This window comes from Poecile atricapillus, chromosome W, assembly GCF_030490865.1.
Source record: "Poecile atricapillus isolate bPoeAtr1 chromosome W, bPoeAtr1.hap1, whole genome shotgun sequence".
Taxonomy (NCBI): domain Eukaryota; kingdom Metazoa; phylum Chordata; class Aves; order Passeriformes; family Paridae; genus Poecile; species Poecile atricapillus.
Window position 1 is genome coordinate 64,257,973 of NC_081288.1, and position 25,223 is coordinate 64,283,195.

General features: G+C 44.2%; 1 protein-coding gene across 1 annotated transcript in view; it reads right to left on the reverse strand.

Annotated features, from left to right (window-relative positions):
- Positions 1-24,714, reverse strand: part of LOC131592107 (E3 ubiquitin-protein ligase RNF38-like) — a 239,915-nt gene extending 215,201 nt beyond the window's left edge. Inside the window, exon 1 of the mRNA XM_058863381.1 lies at positions 24,521-24,714. Coding sequence (XP_058719364.1) covers positions 24,521-24,627 — 107 coding nt within the window. The 5' untranslated portion in view covers positions 24,628-24,714. The remainder of the gene's footprint in view (positions 1-24,520) is intronic.
- Between the last annotated feature and the right edge of the window lie 509 nt (positions 24,715-25,223).

Below are 25,223 nucleotides of genomic sequence, written 5' to 3' on the forward strand. Positions count from 1 at the left end.
TTCAGCCCTTCCATCCTTGAGGGAGGCACACCAGGAGTCAGAGGACTTCTATGCCTCCCACTGTCAGGCAATAGAAGGACACCTGGTAGATGAAGGGGCATGGAAATGGGTCCCTGCTCAGGGAGGTAATAATAAAAATTCCTCCCGACCCACATCCCCTAGCCAGGTGCCACTTCAGAATAGGTATAAGCTCCTGGATCTAGAAAGTCAGCCAGATGATTTAGAAAAAAATTAACTGCCCAGTGAGCCTCTCAATTTTGATTCATTTGTAGAATGGATCACCACCACTAACATGAAAAAGAAAAGAAGGGCAGTCGTAGTGGGTGACTCCCTTCTGAGGGGAACAGAGGGCCCCATATGTTGACTGGAACCACCCCACAGAGATGTCTGCTGCCACCAAGGGGCCTGAGTAGTGAATATCACTGAGAGACTTCCTGCACTGATTCAGCCCTCTGATTATTATCCACTGCTGATACTCCAGGCAGGCAGTGATGAGATTGAAAAGAGGAGTGTCAGGGCAATTAAAAGGGACTTTAGGGCACTGGGTCAAGTGGTTGATAGGACAGGGGCACAGATAGTCTTTTCCTCAGTCCCTTTGGTGGCTGAGAAAAATGATGAAAGGAATAGGAGAGCTCCCATTATCAACAAGTGGCCCAAGGATTCGTGTCATCGGCAGAATTTCGGATTCTTTGATCATGGGGTAACTTTTTCAGCACCTGGCTTGCTGTAGCCAGATGGGCTGCATCTCTCTTTTAAAGGCAGAAGGTTTTTAGCTCATGAACTGCGGGAACATGTTCAGAGGGCTTTAAACTAGATTTGAAGGGGGAAGGGGATGCAGCTGGGCTGTCTGGAAGCAGGCCCAAGGGTGGTAAGTCTGAGTTAGTGGTAAAATCAGTAGCCCAGCTGAGGTGCACGTATACCAATGCATGCAGAATGAGTAACAAACAAGAAGAGTTGGACGCCATGGTGCAACAGCAAAGATATGATGTAGTCGCCATCACAGAAACGTGGTAGGATGACTCATATAGCTGGAAAGCTGCACTGGATGGCTACAAGGTCTTCAGAAGAGATAGGAAGAGGAGAAGAGGTGAAGGGGTGGCCCTTAATATTAGGGAGGCTTTTGAAGCCACAGGTATTGAAACTAATGAAGATAAATTTGAATGCCTATGGGTAAGAATTAAGGGGAAGGCTAACAAGGCTGACATCCTACTGGGAGTCTTATCCTCCACCCAACCAGGAAGAAGAGGTGGGCAACTAATTTGATAAGCAGCTAGAGAATGTTTCAGGATGTTCAGGCCTTGTTCTTATAGGCCACTTCAGCCTACCAGACATTTGCTGGGAACTTAATACAGCAGAAAAGAGGCAGTCCAGGAAGTTTTTAGAGTGTGTGGAAGACAACTTTTTGTCGCAGCTGGTGGGTGAACCCACAAGAGGAGGGACTATGTTAGACCTGTTGTTTACAAATAGAGATGGGCTGGTGGGAGATGTGGTGGTTGGAGGCCACTTGGGACATAGTGATCATGAAATTATAGAGTTCTTGATATTTTGTGAAATCAGGAGGAACATGAATAAGATTTTTACATTCGACTTCCGGAGGGCAGACTTTGGCCTATTTAGGAGACTTCTTCAGAGGTTTCCATGGGAAGCAGCCCTTAAAAACAAGGGAGTCCAGGAAAGTTAGGTGTGCTTCAAAACAGATCTTGAGGGCACAGGAACAGACTATCCCTGTGTGTTGAAAGATGAGTCCATGAGGCAAACATCCAGCCTGGATGGGCAAGGAGGTTTTGGATGAACTTAGGAATAAAAAGAGGACGTATCATCTTTGGAAGGAGGGTCAGGTTTCTCAGGAAGTATTTAAGGGGCTTGTTAAGGCATGTAGGAAAAAAAATAGGGAGGCCAAAGCTCAGTTCGAACTTAAAATGGCGACTTCTGTAAAGGATAATAAGAAATGTTTTTCAAAATATATTAATGGTAAAAGGAAGGGTAAGACCAGCCTTTTTTCTCTATTGGATGCAGGAGGGAACTTAGTAACTGCAGATAAGGAGAAGACGGAGGTGCTTAACACCATCTTGGCCTCAGTATTTAGTAGGAAGATTGCTTGTCCTCAGGATAACTGTCCTCCTGGGTTGGTTGATGGTGTCAGGTAGCAGAATGGTCCCCCAGTTATCCAAGAGGAGGCAGTCAGAAAACTGTTGAGACACTTGGATGTTCATAAATCTATGGGACCAGACGGGACCCATGCCAGGGTGATAAGGGAGCTGGCAGATGAGCTTTCAAAACTGCTCTCCATCATTTTCCAACAGTCTTGGCTCACTGGTGAGGTTCCAGGTGACTGGAAGCTGGCCAATGTGTCACCCATTCACAAAAAGGGTGGGAAGGAGGATCCTAGTAATTATAGACCAGTCAGCCTGACCTCAGTACCCAGTAAGGTTATGGAAGAGTTTATACTGTCATCATACAGAAATTACAGGATGTCCCGGGTATCAGACCCAGCCAGCATGGGTTTAGGAGGGGTAGGTTGTGTTTGTCTAACCCGATTTCCTTTTATGACCAAGTGACCCACCTTGTGGATGCAGGAAAGACTGTGGATGTTTGTGTACCTGGACTTCAGCAAGGCCTTTGACACTGTCTCCCACAGCATACTCCTGAAAAAGCTGACAGCCCACGGCTTAGATGGGAGCACCCTTCACTGGGTTAAGAACTGGCTGGATGGCCGGACCCAGAGAGTGGTGGTGAACGATGCTGCACCCAGCTGGCAGCCAGTCACCAGTGGTGTCGAACAGGGATCTTTGCTGGGGCCATTTCTTCTCAATATCTTTATTGATGACATGGATGAGGGTATTGAGTCTTTCAGTAGCAAATTTGCAGACGACACTAAGCTGGGAGCATGTGTCGAATCTATTGGAAGGTAGGAGGGCTCTGCAGAGAGACTTGGAATGGTTAGATGGATGGGCGAAGTCCAATAGGATGAAGTTCAATAAGTCCAAGTGCCGAGTCCTGCATTTTGGCCACAATGATCCTCTTCATAGTTATGGGCTGGGGACAGTGTGGCTGGAGAGTGCCCAGGCAGAAAAGGACCTGGGAGTACTGGTTGACGGCCAACTGAACATGAGCCAGTAGTGTGCCATGGTGGCCAAGAAGGCCAACAGCATCCTGGCCTGTATCAGGAATAGTGTGGCCAGCAGGACCAGGGTGGTCATTCTTCCCATATACTTGGCACTGATGAAGTTGCACCTTGAGTACTGTGTCCAGTTCTGTGCCACTCAGTTCAGGAAGTATGCTGAGACGCTTGAGGGCATCCAGAGGAGGGCAACAAGGCTGGTGAGGGGCTTGGAACACAAGCCCTATGAGGAATGACTGAGGGAGCTGGGGTTGTTTAGCCTGGAGGAAAGGAGACTCAGTGGTGACCTTATCAGTCTCTACAACTTCTTATAAGGTGATTGTAGTCAGGTGGGGGTTGGTCTCTTTCTCCAGGCAGCAACTGTCAGAACAAGAGGACAGAGTATCAAGTTGTATCAAGGGAAATATAGGTTGGATATTAGGAAAAAGTTTTTAGCAGAAAGAGTGATAAAGTACTGGAATGGCCTGCCTGGGGAGGTGGTGGAGTCACCATCCCTGGATGTGTTTAAAAAAAGACTGGATATGGCACTTGATGCCATGATTTAGTTGAGGTGTTAGGGCATGGGTTGGACTCAATGATCTTGAAGGTATCTTCCAACATAGTCATTCTGTGAATTCTGTGATATTTTCCTCCCAAACTGTTTGGGGGACATGCCACTGAAATCTGCTGTCTAGAGGAGACCCCTTCAGAATTTTCTTCCCAAAATTTGCCCTAAACCAGGACAGACATATGTGCATTATCCTAGTTATATACATATATACATCTAGATCTAGATAAAGGCATTGTATTATGGATGATTCACCCTAAAATAAGGTCCCCTTGAGGTATACAGCTTCTCTCTCCTTCTTCCTGTATCACCCACAAGGTGCAACCTGGTCCCTGAGCAAAAACAAGCCCATGGATGGGTTTGTCTTTTCTCAAGGCATAATTAATCCAAATAGACTTTCCTAACATACCTCTCATATGCGCTACCAGAACATTATCTCTGTCTGTCATATGCAGGGCTTCAGATTGGGCAGGGCCAGCTTGGTTGTTGGAACCTCTGGTGTTAACTAACCATGTAGCCTATGCTAAATGTAGATCCCATTGCTTGAAGGACCCCCCACCTAGTGCCTTCAATATTGTTTTTAAGAGTCCATTGCACTGCTCAACTTTCCCAGCAGCTGGTGCATGGTAAGGAATGTGGTACACTGACTCAGTACCATGTTCTCTGGCCCAAGTGTTTATAGGGCTATTCTTGAAATGAGTCCCTGTGTCAGGACTTTTCACCCACTGATACAGCAAAAGCTTATCTCCCTATCACATATGGCAAAACTAGGCTGAATGGTTTGCCATGTGATGAATTATCTTGGCTGAAAACCTCCTTAGCCAGCAATACACATCCTGTCTTGGCATGAGAAAAGGATAAGCCAAAATAAGTGACTGTCAGACAAGCACTTTTCCCAACAATAAAAGACCACTATGATTTTCATGAAATCAGAAATCTTTTATACACTCTGAGTGTGTGGAGAGTTCTCCTTGATAACCAAGATGTTGGTGTCAAGTTACTTCCCCGGGGATTGAAAGAAATTAAGGAGACTTCTGCACACTATCATTTGTTGGTAAGTGACATTGGCTCCTAATCTATACTATTTCATCGCTAGCTGTAACATAGGTACTTTTATAATGGTGCACTGTATTTTTATCTACTAGTAGTTCCTTTTGTGTTATCCTGTGTAGTAAGTAGTCTGTTTAAAGTCTTATGTCTGTTTTGCTTGGTTTACTCAATTCATGTAACAGGCTTGATGGGTCATTAAGAACTTGCCAGCAAGAGTGGGTTTTGGGGTGCTGGCCACCTCAATAAAGCCACTGTCTACTGCCAGAAGCCTGTCAAGACAGGGACTTGTCTAAGCTCTCCCCTCTCACGTCATAACAGTCCTGTTGTCTCACTCAATTCTCTTGGGGGTACTAGGCCTCCACATGACTTGCTTTTCAAGGTCCAGGACAGTGTTCCAGGCAGTAGCGTGAGGCATGGGGGAGGTCTTCAGACATCCAGTAGTTGCATCTACCATTGTGAGAAAGTAACCCTTGCCTTGGTAAGTTTGAGGCAGTCTGATGTAATTAATCTGCCAAGCCTCCCCACACTTATATTTGAACCACTGCCCACCATACCATAGGGGCTTCACCCGCTTGGCCTGCTTGATTGCAGTGCACATCTCACAGTCATGTATAACTTGGGAGATACTGTCCATGGTTAATTCCACCCCTTGGTCTTATGCTCACTTATAGGTAGTATCTCTGCCCTGGTGTCCTGAGGCATCATGGGCCCATCAAGACACAAACAACTCTCCCTTGTGCTGCCAATCCAAATCTATCTGTGACACTTCAATTTTTGCAGCCTGACCCACCTGTTTGTTGTTACAGTGATCCTCATTAACCCAACTCCTGGGGACATGGGCATCCACATGCCAGACTTTAATAGGTAGCTCCTCTACCTGAGTGGCAATGTTCTACCATTCTTCAGCAGTCCAGATTGGTTTTCCTCTATGCTGCTAATTGGCCTTATTCTACCTTTCCAGCCACCCCCACAGAGCATTGGCTACCATCTACAAATCAGTGTAGAGGTGGAGCTTTGGCAAATTCTCTTGTTCAGCAATGCACAGGGCCAACTGGATGGCCTTGAGTTCAGCAAGTTGGCTTGATCCACCTTCTCCTTCAGTAGCTTCTGAGACCTGTCATGTGAGGCTCCATATGGATGCTTTCCATTTTTAGTTTGTCCTTACAATGCGACAGGAACCATCAGTGAAAAGAGAGTAGCATGTTTCTTCTTGTGGCAGGCTGTTCAGGTAGCTCAGGTAGTGGAGCTTCCTCAGCACAGGTCATTTGTTCCTTCTCTGAGGCAGCTTGAACTCCTTCATAGGCTGTCAAGATTTCCTTCTCTGTTGGGATGTAATTGGATACAGACCCCCTGTGGCTTTGACTCCAGAATCCATGTGGTTGGTCCCATGTCTCACCAGGCACCTTCTGCCAAAGGCTCCAGGAAAGACCATTGTTCCCGACTACAGAGTAGACCACATTCTTCACATCTGGTCCTGTCCTGACTGGGCCAAAGGCTGCTGCATGAGCAATCTCCTGCTTGATCTGGGAAAAGGCTTGTTGCTGTTCAGAGCTCCACTGGAAATTGTTCTTCTTGTGGGTTACCAGGTAAAGAGGGCTCACATTCTGGCTGTACTTGGGGACATGCATCCTCTAGAAACCTATGACACCTAGGAAAGCTTGCGTTTCCTTCTTGCTGGTTGGTGGAGACATCACTGTGATCTTTTTAATGACCTCAGTATGTATCTGATGTCATTCATCTTGCCACTTCACTCCCAGGAACTGGATCCCTTGGGCAGGTCCCTTGACCTTACTGTTTTGATGGCAAAGCCAGCTTCCAGGAGAATCTGGATGATTTTGTCTCCTTTCTCAAATACTTACATTGATGTGTTTCCCCACACAATGATGTAATCTATGCACTGCAAATGCTCTGGAGCCTCACCCTTTTCCAGTGTTGTCTGGATCAATCCATGGTAAATGGTGGGATTGTGCTTCCACCCCTTGGGCAGTTGGTTTCAGATGTCCTGCACCCCCCTCCAGGTGAAAGATAACTGGGGCCTGCACTCTGCTGACAGAGTGTCCTGCTTTGGAACAAATTTGGAAGGGAACTTCAAAGGGATGTTTTCTAAAGGGAAAAATTTAGCAGCCCTTTCTCTTACCTGTTCAGGGGATAAACCTTCGAGAAAATTGGAAAAAAACTGTTTATTTAACAAAGTATTCACAAGCAAGAAAAAAATAATATTAAACAATGTAACCTTTCATTGTTCTGAAGAAATGGCAAATTTAAAGTCTTTTTGTAGTTCACAGTCTTTTTTTTGGGTGTGTCCTCAGCTTTCTCCCAGTCTCTCTGGGGCTTGGGTTTCTCTCACCGGGGCTCAGGTCCAGTGTCTCGGCTGCAGTGCAGCTTGGGGGGGCCCTGAACAATAGTCTTGGTGTTCCTGGACTAAACAATAGCTGAACAGTTCGAAAAAAATTTCTGGCCTCAGCTAACTAAAAAAAAAAACTAACTCAAAATAAAGGACAGCCCTCTCCTGCTGACCATGCTGCAGATAACACACACTGAGAGAGAGCTGAAGCTCTTATCTTTATGTTTTTGAATACAGCTACAAAAAAATTCCACCGCTTTTCCTTCTCCCTCTCTTCGCTTTTGGATTTAAAGGCACAAAACTTATTTTTGGGATAAATAGATGAATTCGGATACAATTCAGCATCATAAAGTCACCTCAGGACATTCCACCCCTTATCTCTATATTGTTAGCTTATTGCTAAAATAAGCACCTCCAGGGCCAGGAGGAGAAGACTCCCCATGGCACCACCACCCCCGCAGCTGGTGCTCCCCACGGCACTGGGGCCGGAAGGGGGGATTTCTTCCCATGGCACCTGCACCAGTGCCAGCACCAGGGGTGGTGCCTTCTTCCATGGCCCCTGTGCGGGGGGCCAGGGGTGGTGCCTTCCTCCACAGTGCCTGCACAGCTGGCACTCAGGTGGCCTCCCAGCCATCACCCACCCTCCTGACTTGCTGACATATCATCCAATGCCTACAGGGTGGGTCCAAATAACGCAGCACTTGCATTGGGCGTGGACACAAAACCCACGGGCAGGAAAATATTACAGACTTCCAAAAGAAAGGAAAGGTAGACTCAACCTCCATACTCTCCCAAAATCTTGAGAGGAGACTGTGGAGGAAAATGCTATTAAAATTGAGCCTGCCAGCATAGATATAAAAAATTCCTCTGAAGAGGAGGAAACTGAGGAAAAAGCATTTGTCACAACAGAGAGAAGGGGAAAAATGTTGATATATTTTATATATTAGTAAAGGCCCGTATGCACAAACCAGCCTTTGAAATAAGTCATGATATTAAGGGCTAAAATCCTTGAAACTTGCATGCAGAAGAGAGAGTAAAGCAAAACAATATTCTTGTGTACAAGGAAAAGAATGTAAACCTGTGTGTGTTAGCCAATAGTAGCTTGCTCTGTCCGCGAACCCTGTAGAACCCTATAAAAAGTGTGTTAATAATAGAAATAAACGGTGTTCACGTTTACTTCTGTGAAGGCTGGTGAATAAACTGGCGGTTTCTCAACATCTGGCGCCCAAACAGGGACCTCCTGCAGGCAGAGGGGCTTTGGAGCCAGTGGAGCGGATCTGGGCGCGGGAAGCCGCGGGCTTGGATCGGCACCGGATAGGCAGCCTGAGCGCGGTGAGACGCGGAGCAGTTGGATGTGGAAATTCAGGCTGCTGGGGGGGACCGAGAGGGGAGAGCGTAGTAGAAAGGTCGCAACCTTCCCTCTCGCGGGCCGCTAGCATGGAAGCAGAATTTGCGGTGGCAGAAAAACTACTTCTCAGCATCCTCGTTAAATGAGGCGGAGCAGCCCGGGAAAAGGACCTGGATAAGCTCATTATATGGGCGAAAAATCATGGGCATTTTGCTGTGCCCTCACTGCTTTTTGCGGTCGAAGAATGGACGGATGTTGGGAATCTGATGTGGGACACGGCAATCATGGGAAAGAGTAAAGACGTAATAGCCCTTGGTTCAGTATGGAAAATTGTGTTAAATACCTTAAGGGATATGAAGGCAGAATCTTCAGTAGCAGCGGCTGCTTTAGATGCCATGGCGCCGTCCAAGACGGACACGCCACAGCCACCTCCTGCCAGGTCCACGAGCCGTTTGAGTGCATTTTTCGGGGTGGGGCATGTCCGTCCAGCGAAGGGGCTCACAGGGAGGCAGTGTAGCACCGTGTCGGATCTTTTAAAATCTCAGGGGTGCTCCGATGCGGTTCCGACCCCGCCGGCGGAGCCTAAGCAGGAAGTTACCCTGCCGAAGGCGGATGTAGAAATGACGGCTCCCCCCGAAGGAGTGGGCGCCAGCTCTAGCCAGGCGGAGCCTGATACATCAGCAGAAATGAGAGCCGCAAAGTGCAAACCAAAGATCTACCCTTTGATGCCATCTACTGTTCACTGGGGAAGACCGCAGGACATCCCTCTCCGCCCCGATGATAATATTTCTATGCATTCCGATGACGGACAGCTTGCAGCAGGAGCAGAGCCAATTGATGACAACGCTACATCAAAAAAAGAGCTACTGGGATGGCAACATCAAATAGAGCAGCTCGTGCAACAGCTTCAAGCTCAGATTGAACAAACCCTATGTGCGAATAAAGCACAGCCTCAACAAGAGAAAGCAGCTCTGCAGCAAACACCAAGACAAGGAGCAGAGTCAGTTCAACAACTACAGGATATGCTGCGTCCTGAACCAAATGCACCACCTTTGGAAACACTGTCAACACCACAACCTTGTTCTAGCTCTATCACCTTGGAGGAAGAGAACAGAAAACACAGAGCACAGCAGAGGTGGTCTGGCATCATTCGAGATGCAATTCTTGAGGGAGAATGGCAAGCAGCAGGGGCAGTTGCTTGTCCCATTTTATATGATCAGCAAAATCCACGTTATGAACAGCATGACTGGAAGATCTTGCAGAAAGCCAAAAAGACAGTTACTTAGCATGGCATTAAATCTGAAGCTGCAAACACTGCATTGGATTGGCTGTTCACCTCTGATGTTAATAGTCCCATAGATAGCCAGAATCTCACACGTCTGCTTTGAACTCCATCACAGCTTATGGTGTGGGAGAAGGAATGGAAAAGGTTAGCAGTTTTCGAAGCCAATCGACCTCGAGATCAAAATGATGTATTATATGGACTTAATCCTGACATGCTCACTAGTTCAGGAGTTTTCAGTCATATGGCTGTACAGTTAAACTACCCTCTTGCAATGCATCATTTGTCTGCACAGCTTGCTCGTCAAGCCTTTAATGCTGTGCCTGATTCCAATCCTCATCCTTCCTTCACAACAGTACGGCAAGGCCTCACGGAACCGTATTCCCATTTCATCGATCGTCTGTCAGCAGCCCTAAAAGCTCAGGATGACATGACTGAAGAGGCAAAACAGAAGATGTTTAAACTGTTAGCTTTTGAGAATGCCAACTCGAAGATAAAGCCTATCCTTGCCACACTCCCAAAGCAAGCGGATGTGGGAGACATGCTAGATATTGCCCTGCGAGTAAATCAGATGCAACAAGGACAGCTAGTAGCCAATGCTGTTGCAGAAGCCATCAAGCCAACCACAAGTCTGATTGCTGCTGCTGTCAGTATACTGGGAAGTGGATGCAAACCCTCCACCACACCTTCAAGCATCTGTTTTTGATGTGGTAACAGAGGGCACTTTCAAAAATCCTGTCCAGCTGCTGTGTGGTGTGATCACTGTCAGTCAGACAAACATGCTACTTCAGTATGTCGCCTTGCAAAAAACATGATCAAGAGCGCGAGGAGCCGCCGTGAGAGGACAGAAGTTGCCGGCCCAACTCTATTCAGCAGCTCAACCCACCAGCAACCAGGGGAAGCCTGGGAATTGATTTGGCAGCATCAGTAGATGTTACACTCATTGACAGCACCATCCACAGAATCCCAACTGGAGTTACACGACCTGTTTATTCTGTAACCAGTGCACTTGGCGCTTTGTTGATCTGCTGGAATTGCAGGACTTATTGTTTTCCCAGGAGTCATCAATGGTGATTATACTGGTGAAATCCAAGTGTGTGCCTACACCCTAGACCCTCCACTTACAATCAAAAAGGGAACAAGAATTGCTCAATTGGTGTTATTTCTAAAGGTGGCAACTGAGAAAGACATTTTTTGAAGTGCTCCTGGACGCGAAGCCAAAGGATTTGGGTGAACAGGAGACACAGTGGTGAATCTCGTTCAACAAATGAGTCATCGGCCAGTAGTTGAAATCACCCAGTGCCACGGATCAAAACAGCAAAGAATCGATGATGCTAGACACAGGAGCTGATGTTACCATCATCAGCCGAGTTTGGCGGCCAAGAGCATGGCCTCTCCACAGAGCCTTAAGCTCGGTACAAGGTGTAGGAGGATACTCCACGCCGCTGAGAAGTGTACACCCGATCCAGTTTCGATTTCCTGAAGGACAGACTACCACCTTATGTCCATACGTCATGCCTTTGCCTGGAACTCTTGGAGGGCTCGTTGGTCGAGATGTTCTCAGCCAGCTCGGGGCAACACTAACTCTTCCCAATCAATCGCCTTTTCAGTAGTCGCCACTGCTGACAGGCCGCCAACCGCAAGGATTCAGTGGAAATCGAATGAGCCTGTGTGGGTTGAGCAGTGGCCTCTATCCCAGGAGCGGCTAGCAATTGCGCATGAACTTGTCAGGGAACAGCTACAAGCAAAGCATATCCAACCATCGCTCAGCCCATGGAATACTCCAATTTTTGTCATCCCAAAGAAGTCTGGAAAATGGCGATTGCTGCATGATCTATGCAAGGTAAATGACCAAATGTGGGCAATGGGAGCATTACAACCAGGCATGCCCTCTCCCACAATGCTGCCACAAGAATAGCATCTTCTAGTCATAGATTTGAAAGACTGTTTCTTCACGATACCCCTGCAGAAAGAAGACACAGTGAGATTTGCCTTCACTTTGCTGTCAATCAACAAAGAAAGTCCATCTCAGAGATTTGAGTGGGTGGTCCTTCCACAGGGGATGAAAAATTCTCCAACAATGTGCCAATTGTTCGTGCACTGGGCACTGACACCTGTGCGGGCCAAGCTCTCCCAGACAATTATTTATCACTACATGGATGACATCTTGTTTTGTCAACGTGATCCATTCCAAGATGAAGATCTCACATTTATCACCGCCCAGCTTGCAGCAAAAGGCTTGGTGGTTGCCCCAGAAAAAATTCAAAAACAAGCCCCATGGAAGTACCTAGGGTGGATTCTGACATCTTCATCAGTCCACCCACAAAAATTAGAATTAACCACTGAGATCTGCACCCTCAATGATGCACAAAGGCTTGTTGGAGATCTGCAATGGGTACGATCCATTGCCACTATCCGAAATTATGAGATAGCACCCTTAATGAGCCTTTTAAAAGGTACAGACCCACAAACTCCAATTACCCTTTCTGCACATCAGAAGAGCTGTCTCATTTATCTAGGGAAGAAACTGCTTTCAACACTAGCAGACAGAAGATTGCCAGATGTGCCTTTGGGACTTCTGATTTTTAACCACTCTGTTGCACCATGTGCTATCATCTTCCAGTGGCCTGCTTGGCAAAAAGAGAAAGGGGGGGAAGCCGTCGAGGTGCCAAGCAGCCTGCCAAGAAGATACAGTTAGCCCAATCAGCGAAGAAATGTGCAGAGTCTTTAGTAATTCTTGAGTGGATTTTTACACCATATACGCCACCAATGAGTATTTGGCAAAGGACAGAAGCAATTGCTTATCTCATCAAAAAAGCGAGAACACGAATTGTGGAAATTAGTGGTGCTGAGCCGGAACATATCAGTCTGCCAATAACGGTAGAAAATTTTGAGTGGATGCTGAGACATTCAGAACCAATTCAATTAGCGCAGCTCAGCTATCCAGGAACTGTACACAACAGGCAACCTAGAGATCCACGCCTGCAGGTCATCTTAAGGCAGCGGTGGTTGCAACAGCCCAAAGTCGTGAAGCAGCCGGTAAAAGGCCTTACAGTATATACAGATGAAGGAAGTCGGCAGAAAAAAGCAGCCTGTACCTGGCAAGAAGACTCGAGTTGGAGAAGTAAAACTATAGATGGAGATGCACATGACTCACTGCAGACATTAGAACTTACAGCTGTCACAAGGGCACTGTCTCATTGGCGAGACAGTAAGCTGAACATTGTATCAGATTCATTGTACATGGTAGGAGTGGTACAACGCATTGAAGATGCTCTCATCAAACCACCAGATAATAAGCGATTGTGTCAACTATTTTTTCAAATCAAAAGAGCTATAGAGGACAGAAATGAGCCCTGTTGCATCATTCACATCCACAGTCATCAAACAGAATTAGGTCTCGGAGAAGGCAATGCAAAAGCTGATATGCTTGTCAGTCCTGCTGTAGCAGCACCAAGAGACTCTTTCGCAGCTGCAAGAGAGAGTCATGCTCTCTTTCATCAAGCCGCAAAAGCCTTACAGAGACACTTCAATATCAGCCTAACAGATGCACAAGGCATTGTAAAGTCCTGCCCACAGTGCAGTCAATATGGAACCACTCTAGGCTTAGGTGTTAACCCTAGAGGTCTTCAAGCCTGTGAAATTTGGCAAATGGATGTAACACATGTGCCTGAATTTGGTCGTCTCAAATACGTACATGTCACAGTAGATACCTTTTCAAAAATGGTTTGGGCCACTGCACAAGTAGGAGAAAAAAGCATACATGTAATTCAACATTTGGTAGCGTGCTTTGCCGCAATGGGAGTTCCGAAACAAATAAAAACAGACAATGGGCCTGCATATGTAGGAACACGAGTTTCTCAGTTCTTACAAAAATGAGGAGTCAAACACGTAACTGGAATTCCCCATGTGTCTACTGGACAGGCCATTGTAGAGAGAGCCCATAGGACCCTGAAAGAGTATTTGAATAAGCAAAAAACACCAGAACAATTAGACCCTACCATTTGATTGCAGCAAGTGTTATTCACTCTAAATTTCCTCAGTTTAGTTGGAGATCTAGAGCAACCCCCAGTGGTCATTCACAATAGTCAAGTAAAGATGCAAGCTACCCCAGAGGTTAAGTTATACTACAAGAACCCAAAAACAAGTATCTGGGGGGGACCGAGTCCATTGCTATTTAACGGGCGTGGTTACAGTTGTGTTTCCACAGATGCTGGACCGCTGTGGGTGCCTAGCCGATGGACCAAACCAGCCACGAAAGATCTAAAGAACAATCAGAATGTTGATGCCCTCAGTCAATCTCTGATCGGCTGTCAGCTGACACCGCGAGAACAACAAATGTTTCAAGACTAAACTGTGTCAAGCCATAGTCTGTTTGTGAGAAATTCCTGTGAAGATCTGAGAAAAGTGCAGACTCTATCTAATTGTGCATGAAACAAATTTTAGTTGTGTGTTTACCCTTTTTGCAAATTGCTTTCATGCTTAGACTACATATATACCAGAGCACGTGTGTTAAAAGTAGATAGATAATCATTAAAATAAGGAGTTTAGTGTGTGTAGCGATTATTATATTAGTATAAGGTATAAGTATCCCCCCTTCAAGAGCTAGTGTAAACATTTTTAAAAGTTCATTTATGTGAGTAGTGTACGTCTTGCAGTATTACAAAATCGAGCTGCAATTGACTTTTTGCTCTTAGCACAATGACATGGCTGTGAGGAGTTTGAAGGCATGTGCTGCTTGGATCTTACTGATCATTCAGCTTCCATCCGTAAGCAACTGCAACAGCTACAGGATAGGTTACATGCCCTGAAAGAAGATAGTGACCCCATTGGAAGTTAGTTTGCTAGCTGGGGCATCACTGAATGGTTGAGGTCTCTTGTGTTAGAAGGGGGGCGGACTTTACTTATAGTGTTAATCAGGATGACAGTCTAAGTTGTATGTTATCTTATCCAAAGCCTGGTTTGTGCAAAAGGAGAAAGGGGGAATTGTTGATATATTTTATATATTAGTAAAGGCCTGTATGCACAAACAAGCCTTTGAAATAAGTCGTGATATTAAAGGCTAAAGTCCTTGAAACTTGCCTGCAGAAAAGAGAGTAAAACAAAACAATATTCTTGTGTACAAGGAAAAGAATGTAAACCTGTGTGTGTTAGCCAATAGTAGCTTGCTCTGTCCGCGAACCCTCTAGAACCCTATAAAAAGTGTGTTAATAATAGAAATAAACGGTGTTCACGTTTACTTCTGTGAAGGCTGGTGAATAAACTGGCGGTTTCTCAACAGAAAAATGACACAGGAGGCTATAGAAGCCTCTAGCCCTATAGCTGGACACACCAGCTCTAAAAAGGAAGAAACAGCTATACAAGCTCCCTTACGATAGGCAGTGTAACCAGGGTCCTGTCTACATTAAAGTTCCCTTTTCTCTTGTTGAGATGCAACAGTGGAAATCCTTAGTGGGAGAGTATATAGAAAATCCAGACAAGGTGGCTAATTTTGTAGAAAGGGCTATTAAGACACAAAATCCATATTGGAATGATTTAGATGCTATAATGGACACATTGCTTGATGAAACTGAAAAAGAGATGGCTAGGAGGACTCTTCAATCTGCACTAGAGGACCAAATAGCAGCTGGAACCCTTCAAGGGTCAGTTAGTGAATTTATCCCTTTAGATGACCCAAAGTGGGACCCCAGTGTAACAGGGAAAATGAAAAGGTTGAAACGTTATCAGAATTGGGTAATGTATGGTATAAGAAATGCTACTCCTAAAGCAATAAATTGGTCCAAATTATACTAAATAAAACAACATGCGAATGAATCCCTGAGAGACTTTTTAAACAGGCTAAGTGAGGCTGCACAAAAATACACAAATTTGAACCTCGAATCAGATGAAGGGAAGGTACATCTGGTCTATCTGTTTATAGGCCAATCTACAGACGATATAAGGAAAAAGTTGCAAAAGATGAATGAGAGGCAAGACATGGATAAATTGGACATGGCTTGGACAGCATATTGAAATAGGGATCCCAAAAATAGGGACAAATACTAGCATGGTAAGAGAGGCGATCGGGAAAAGTCATCTAAGGCATCAAAAAGGAATACTCCTTGTAGTGGTTTAGATTCGCCAATTTGAGTTTTCCGGCCAACACACCAAATAATGTGGTGGGTTTTAGTGCTGGCTAAAATCACCAGAGTACTTAATCATTTCTCGCTGTGAGATATGGATTAGGAGATGGGCAAAACAGGCTTAAAACTTAAAAGGAATAAAGAAACTTTATTAACAGGACTACAAGAATAAGAAACCAGAATAAAGCCTCCAGAAACCTTTCCTCCCCCTGCCTAACTTTCCTTTCCCAACTGACAATGTACAGACAAAACCTGGGATGTTAAAAGATGTAGTGGTTTAGATTTGCCAATTTCGTTTTCTCAGTTAACGCACTAAATAAATGTCGTGGTTTTAAGGCAATAACTAAAAAAATCACTAGAAAACTTACTTATTTCTTGCTGTGAGATATGGATTAGAACAAGAGCAAAACAGGCTTAAAACTTAAAAGGAAATAAAGAAAGTTTATTAACAGAACTACAAAAATAAGAACACCAGAATAAACCTCCATAAAACTCTTTTATCCCCCCACTACCTACCATTCCTTTGTTCACATGACAACATAGAGACAAAAAAACTTTGTAACTTTGGTGTTTAAAACAGTCCCAATTCCTGCTAGAGTCTTTTCATCAGCCTTTGTAGAGAAACAGAAGTCTTCTTCTGCTAATCTATGGAGTTTCTCACAAGAAAACTATTTTTCTTCATAGCTTTCTATTTCTCTGATGCCAGCTGCCCGGAAATTCTGCCATCAGTTCTCTCCTCCCATTTCACATCACTCTGAGGTGTGTATGGGTCAATGAGTCTAGGGATGTCATTTTTTAAGGATGAGTTATTCAAAGGCAAAAGTTCTCTTCATCTGTCTCTGTGAACTTCTCTGGAAAACAGTTTTTTCATTGCCCTCAAGGCCTCAAATCTTCACTCTGTTCCAGCACCTCACTGTATCACAATTACTCCACCTTTTGCTCAAAATCTACACTTTGAACACTCTATTCCTCCCAATATACTCTGTCATGAATTAAAGGAGTTTTTTCAGAACACTATTGTCCATCTCCATAGCTTTGACAGAAAAATATTTCAGCTTTCAAAGCATCTCCTTATTCTCTCTTCCCTATCTAAAACTTAACTCTTTTCTTCACTGTCTTCTTCATGTTGATTGTCTCTCTCTCTCTCTGTCTCTCTGGGAAAAAGGAGTAATCTGTACGTTTTATCCAAGTAGTAAAAAAAATAAGTCTAGGAAAAGCTGCAAGTGTTCATGGTGTCAGGTTTCAGTCCAGCAGGAAAACTACAAGCTAAACCAGGCCGGCCGGCTCCATTTCTCCCCCCCCCGCCCTCTGCGGCCTTGTCCGGCCTGGAGGGGGGGCGGGGAGGAGGCCGAGACAGAGCCTTGTTACCTTTTCAGAAGCCGGAAACCAAAAGAGCAAGAGAACTCTGGCTTTACATCTTAAGGTGGTGTTCACAAGTTGATCTCACTTTTCAATGTTCAAAACTGCTGTCAATTCTTAGAAATGACCGATAATTGGTCAGGAGAAAAGACTCCCGTCAGCCACCAGCAGCTTCAACTTCCTTAGCTCCCAAAGCTATCTTAAAGGTAAAGTCACTCCATGACAAAAGAGTACCAACTATACAATAGTCTTTTATCAGTCTTTGTAGGGAGAGGAGTTTTCTCATCATGCCATGGAGACTTTTCCACAAGAAACAGTTTTCTTGTGGCTTTTCATTTCCATGACTGGCACCTGCCTGGGAAAAAATTCTGCCATTGTGACATTTCCTCCCATTTTCACAGCCCTCCTAGAGGTGTGTCCATGGGCCATGAACTTATGGGGTATTATTTTAAGGATGAGTTATTCAAAGGCAAAGGTTCTCTCCATCTGTCTCTGTGATCATCTCTGGGAACAGATGTTTTCTTCTTCTCTCACTGGGGGCAAAGGATCTTCATCAACTCTCATCTCTCTGTTCAAGCATCTCATGAGATCACAGTTACTCCACCATCTGCTTAGTTTCATCAATGGACACCTCTGCTCAGATCTACAGCTTGAGTACTTCAAACACCCAATACTCTTTCATTAATTAAAGAAGATATTTTCAGTATATCATTTTCCATCTCCATAGCCCTACCAAAAGAATACTGCAGCCCCATTCGGCATCTCCTCATCCCTCTTCCATCTGAGGCTTGACTCCTTCCTTTACTGACCTTGATGTTTTCATGTTGTCTTTCTACGTGTCGATCACTCTTTTCTCTCCCTGGGGGTAAAACCAGGTCTGTAGGTCTCATCTGTGTAGTGAAAGGGTTAAATCTCTTTCCCAGTCTTGTGGATGGTCACGTGATCTCTGCTGGGGCAACAGCCGGATGGCTTCCCCTCCCCCTGCCCAGCAGTTTCTGGTAAAACTCAGCGGCAGCAGAATTTCAGCCAAACCGGGGCCAGCCTGGCCTGGCGGCGCTACTGGAAAGGGCTTTGCAGACTCTCTGGGAGGGCTCAGTCCCCCTGGGAAGGGGCTTCGGCCACCCCACTGGAACGGGACCCAGAGGGCTTCTAGTGAGGAACCAGCACTGCAGGAGAGCCCGGCCGGGCCTGGGGGGGTGGGGGCCCCGCAGCCTTCATTTCCTTCCCAGGAACCATTGGGGTCCGACCCAGCCCCCTCCCCCCCCCTCCCCAAGGCTGCACAGGCCGCGGGGGAGCAGGGCCAGCCTCATCAAAATTCTGCTACCTTTCAAGGCCGGAAGCAAAGAGACAGTTCCTGGGCTTGTGGTTTTTAAAAGGTGGTATTCACAGAGGTCGACCTAATTTTCAATGGTGCAAAATGCTGTCAGTTCTCAAAACTGGCCAGCTATTGACCTATCTCAGGAACAGAAGAAGCTCCCAGCAGCTTCTCTCAAATAAATAACTTCTGTGGGTGGTTCTTACTCCTTTCCCTAAATGTCAAACTACCACACTCCTCTCCCGCTGGATAAGGATCGATGTGCTTTTTGCAAGAGCAAGGGACACTGTAAAAAGGAGTGTCCGATGTTGGTGAAAAAGAAAACCCCAGACCCAGCTCCTGTACTAGCTGTGAATGGGGATTGAAGGGGACCAAAGGTTTTCTCCCTAGTGGAACCCTTGGTTATAGCTAAGTTGGGGAAAAATGAAATTGAATTCATGGTGAATACAGGGGCAACATATTCTGTGTTAAACACCTTAAAAGAGAGACTGAGTCAAGATACTCTAGAAGTGATTTGTGCTACAGGGGTAAGTGAATCAAGGCCTTTCTTCCAAACTTTAAATTTTAAATTGGGAAAACATTGGGTGACTCATCAATTCCTCTACATGCCAAACTCTCCGAAGCCTTTGCTAGGTAGGGACCTATTAGAGAATTTAGAAGCGGAAATTAAATTTAGCAAGAGGGGGAGAATAAAAGTTATAATTCCTGAAACTAAATCTGTGGAGCAGCTGCCCTTTTCATACAGGAGGACCATGGTGAAATCCCCATAGAAGCTTAAAATGCTGTCATTCCAATAGTGTGGGCTAGTGATTTTCCTGGGAGGTCCAAATGTGCACAACCTTGTCTTAGGTTACAATGTAAGATGTAACCAAAAGTATGTATTCTATTACCATCTGTTAAAACCAGGTGGGGCAGTGTGGCTAAAGGACACAAAATGATTCACATGAACACTCTCAGTGTCAGAACAAAAAACCGTCTTTTATTCTCTGACTCCAGTATTTATAGATTCTCAACAATGACCAGGGATTGGATAATTAAGTTACCACCTTCCCAAGCACACTGGTCATGAGAAACGTCCATCAAAAGACATTTCTTAGAAGGAATGTGATAACTTATGTTTATAGGACTTTCATGGGAAAGTAACTAAAACTATGAAAATATTATCAGAAGGTTTAATTTTCAGGGTGACAGGGCAGTGTTCTTTATCTCTTCCATGACCCATCCCCCCTCCAGGGGGATATCTTTTATTAATGGGCCATTGAGTCTCACTGCATGACTGATAAAATTACATCATCCCATTGTGAGATGCTCTTCCCAGGGGGTACAAACCAAGCATTCCTACCTAGATATAATCTGAGACTTGGAACACCACAAACAGCCTTATCTACTGGATTCCCAGAGGAAGACCAGACCCTTCTAAACCACCACTGGACCTTCAGAGGAAGACCACACCCTTCTACAGGATCACTGCTTCAACAGAACCACATCTATCACTCCAGGAGGACTGCAGCCACCATTTATTCAGACAGCTACCAACACCCTGACTGACAGGGTGTCAGGTTATATTCTGACTCTGTCAGTGTTTTTTGTACTATTGCATTTATTGTAATTTTCCTATTTAATTGTAGTTCTGACTTGGGATCTCCTACTGGTTTGCTTTCAAACTAGTAAAAGCCTGTAACCAGAGCAATCGAACCTGGAACCCCACCCGTAAGACAAAACCAATACCCTTTGAAGTTTAAAAGTTGTAGAGGGTTAGCTCCTATAATTGAGAAGTTCCTTAAATTTGGGTTATCAGTAGAATGTGAAGCCAAATAAAACATGTTCATCCTGCCAGTAAAAAGGGCTGATGGTAAAAACTACCAATTGGTGCAAGATTTAAGGGCAGTTAACAAAATAACAGAGGATATTCACCCAGATGTGGCCAATCCATATACCTTTTTGACCACACTGACAGATGATTTAGGGTGGTTCACCATGCTATATCTTAAAGATGCCTTTTTCTGTATTCCTGTCAATAAGAGCAGTCAAGAACTTTTTGCTTTCAAGTGGGATAGTCATGAAACAGGGAGAAGAAGCCAACTGACCTGAACAGTCCTACCCCAGGGTTTCAAGAATAGCCCAACTATACTTGGAAACCAGCTGGCAAAAGAATTGGAGGACTAGAGAAGGCAACAGACAAGAGGAGTTGTTTTATATTATGTGGATGATATACTAATTGCTGCCGAAGATCAAGATCACTGCATCCAACTCACTGTCTGTTAAACTTTTTGGGACTAAGTAGGTATAGAGTTTCAAAAGAGAAAGCACAGATTTCCAAGGAAGCAGTGATTTATTTGGGGCTGGAGATCTTCCATGGACATCAATGACTCAGCAGAGATTGGAAAGAAGCCATCTGTCATCTCCCCAAACTCCACACCATAGGAGAAATGCAACAATTTAACTGTGGAAGAACATTTAAAAGTTGCTAGTGACTGTTGTGATATGGGAAAGATGTATGCTTATGAAAATTCAGAATTTTAGAAGTATATAATGCTTAAGCAGGTGGAGGGAAAAAGAAATATAGCTTATTTCAAAGGTAGAAACAACTTGTAACAAGAACACATAGGAATTTATTTGCTAGGTAAAAGCCATAAAGATAAGATGTATATTGTGAAAACTCAGTAAAGCAATACTTAGGTATTATGAAAACCCGATAAAGCAGAACCTGTGGTTTAAGAAGCCAGCAAAACCCAGGCTCCTGGTTTTGGCCAGGGCAAACTGACCCGGGAGAAAGCCAAACCTCCACTGTGCTTGCCCAGAGACGGGTCAATCAGTGAACACTGAGAAAGATGTCTTTGCTTCATCAGAAGACCACTGTCCATGAACACCAGGATGTGTGGCACCACAGAAGACTAATTATATTATGAAGTGCAAGAAGGCAGAGGATGGGCGAGGAATGGGTGGGCAGAGACGTGTGGACTTACGATGTCAATGTGTATTGAAACCTATAACCTGTCTCAATCAAGTACACATGCATGGTGGAGAATTCCCCATGCATCCCTGCTGCTGTCAGCTGCTGGAAGTAAAACATATCTCTTTACAATTTTGATTATAAAGTCCTTATTCTGCAACTCAGTTGAAGGGATGGGAAAGATAAAATAATTATTTGAAAAATGCTAGGCACCTGTCTAGAATCTTCCTGCCAATACCAAAAAAGATATTATTAAAGAGAAACAAGAACTAAAAACTGAACTGGGAACTAGGAAAGTGACTGAGTTATTGTCCTTGAAAATAGAACATCTGCAGATACAGTTACAAGAGGAACAGAAAGGGTAACAAAAGCTAGGAGAAAAAGCTGAGCTAATGCTTACGCAGGCTCCAAAACCTCCTAACATTGTGCAAATTAGGAAATTAATTGCATCTCCTGAAGTTTGGGACAGTAACATATGGGGTGATCCCAGTGATAATGAACCAGGAGAAGATTATTTTTTACCTCCTAATAATCCCCCTATGTGCATAGCCAGGCCCATTGTAAAAACTGAGGTAACCACTGGACCTCAGGGTAGACAGGGAAATCATACTGATAGTAAAAGATTTTAAAATCATATAAAATTTGGGGAGTTAGGAAGAAAGCTAGGCTTGGTAAGCCCTGGGAAAAGTGTTAAAAGTAGGCCCTGGGAAATGTTAGGCCTTATGCTTGCTAAGATCATGTGAAACTGCACCTGTATAGTCAGTATATGATAAATGATAAAATTGTTAGATGTGATTAGATATAATTATTGTTTAAAGAATCATGAGAAACTATGTTAGGGGTTTGGGGGGATCACAAGAAATCCATGCTTGGGTAAAATCAATGCATACAATGGAACAATGTAAGTTTAATAATTAATATGAAAGTTATATAACAATAGAGTATAAAAACATGTTCAGCTCAAAACCAAGGTGGGTCAGATTTGGGTATGTGTACCCCTGAAGCCCAGAGCTCTTTAATAAAGCACCTTCATATAATCATTCCGTGATTATGTGTTCCTGAAGGCTAACAATACCCAAAAAAACCCCCCATTTGATTCAATTCACATGACTAATTTACAATAATGCTATGGCTGTAAGGCAGGTAAAACTGAAACTGAATATTTGTGACATGTTTATTTAACTGGAGGAGACTGAATCCTATTAATGGTGAAGAGGCCAACAGGTTCTTGGGTCCTGGTGTTATTTTATCTTCTGGTCCTTTTTCCCCTAAATGACACTCAATAACAAGTAGGGTGGCATACTGGGCTGGCAGAATGGATGTGCAGGAGAGGGGAGAGCCTCTGGCAATATTTATTAATTCTTTGTCTGAGCTCTCCCCTGTTATTACTAAAGCTGCCTGCATCCAAGACATGCATGAGCATCAACCTATTGATGCTCCTATTACTGCAGCCATGGACTATATGTTAAAGCTACTAAGGGGGCCTCACCATACTCCAAACCCTTCCCTATTGCAAAATGAGATGAAATCAAAAGAGATGCATCCTTTAAAGTACAATTGGTTAGAAGTGTGGCTTCAGACTTAATCCCTAGGGAAATCTCCACCTGGGCAACACTAATGCATAATATCATAAATCATGCACAAGGTATGGGATGGAATTATTTCCATGGTGATACCAAACACACTGGCCATAATGTCAGACAAACTAACTATTTATGAGAACCAGGACTTACAGATCATCCACCTAAAAATCAGAGGTGGAAAGAGTTATATAATCAAGCACTGTTATTAGGAATTCCAAAAATTGCATACAACAATAGTAGCAGAGGGGCTGCAGAAGTGGCCTTTGTGAGAAGATGGCAGAAGCTGCCCCCATATGAGAGACAGTTCTAGCCAGCTCCAAGGCTGGCCAAAGCTGAGCCAATCAGCAACATTGTAAATATTTTTAAGAAAGGGTTACAAATTGTGCATAACAGCAGATGAGAGAGAAGAGTGAGACTATGTGAGAGAAACAACTCTGCAGACACCAAGGTTAGTGAAGAAGGAGGGGGAGTATGTGCTGCAGGCACCGAAACTGAGATTCCCCTACAGCCTATGGTGAAGACCATGGTGATGCATGTTGTCCCCCTGCTGCTTATGGACATCCATAGTGGAGCAGAGATTTACCCTGCAGCCCTTGGAGGATCCCACAACAGAGCACATGGATTTGACCAGAAGAAAGTTGCAGCCTATAGAGAGCTTGGCAGGACCTGTGACCCTGTGGAAAGGACCCATGCTGAAGCAGTTCTTGAAGGGCTGAAGTCTGTGGGGTGGATCCATGTTAGAGAAGTTCATGAAGGACTGTCTCCTGTGGGTGGGACTCCATTCTGGAGCAGGGAAAGAGCATGAGAATGAAGGACCAGCAGACATAAAGCATTATGAACAGACTACAACCCCCATTCCCCATCCCCTTGCATCACTCAGGGGGAAGGAGGCAGAAAATTTGGGAAGGAAGTTGAGTCTGGGAAGAAGGGAGACATGGGGGGAAGGTATATTTATTTTTGTTTTATTTCTCACTATCCTACTCTGTTATTAGTTGGTAATAAATTAAATTAATTTCACCAAGTCTAGTCTGTTTTGCCAGTGACAAGAACTGGTAAGCAATCTCCCTGTCTTTATTTTTACCACAAGCTTTTAGACATATTTTTCTCCCTGTCCTACTGAGGAGGTAAAGTGATAGAGTGACTAGGTGAGCACCTGGCACCTAGTCAAGGTCAACTTACAATTCACTCCTGCCCATTTTTAAAATGCTTATTTCTCCAGTGCAGAATGTAAGTATCCAGCTCATAACAAAAAATGTTAATAAACATTCCCTTCTCCAATTTCTCTCTACTCTCACAAATTATTGGAAGATGCAAGAACTTGAATCACTTTCAATAGTTTTCTGTTGCACTTAAAAGTTAGTTTAAAAAAAGTCAAAAGAAGTATTAAAGTATTTATCATATAATAACTACAATTCAGTGTTGTCTCAAATAGGTTTCCCCTGAGTTGACAATATAGAGAATAAGAAACTGGTCCCTTACCTAAATAGCTTACTTACCTCTTCCTCCTTTGTGCAGGTGTGCTGCAGCGTTCCCCAGACAAGTGATGTTGGCTGGACTGAGACAAAGGAAGGTGCCTATTTGATGTCATCTCCCATGGTTGCATTGGTGATACGGTTGGTGATGCTGTTGTATGGTCAAAGACCGAATGAGAAAGGCATTGTCTCTTGGGACTTGAACTATCTTCACTCTGTGCCAATGTAAACAAAAAGCCCCCTCAGATAAGTGATCTGCTCCCGATATTGAAACTCCAATATTTACTTCAGGTAACATTAGAGAGGGAGACTTAACAGACTAGAACAAAACACCATGAAGTTAAACAAGTATAATTAGTTATAGAACCTACTGCCTTCATAATGCAGAAACTTAATTGCCCACTTGAGCATTTTTACTAAAGCATATTTTAGCAACATCAAGATACTTTAAATACTAATGCTAAAGCAACCACAGAGGTTATATCAGAAAAAGGAGGAAATGTGTACTTCAGAAGAAAGAGGAAGCTCCTATTTTGTAATAATACTCAACACAGGCATGTTGCTTTGATAGATTCAGGATATAAACACATAATTGAGTGGTCCAAAGACCTTTTTAAAAAAGATAAGCATAGATTTTACAACAATTGAATCCATATTTGATAGTAAATAGATGTCATATAGAGTTCTAGTTCAGCATTGAGCTCCTCGACAATAATGTCCTGGTTTA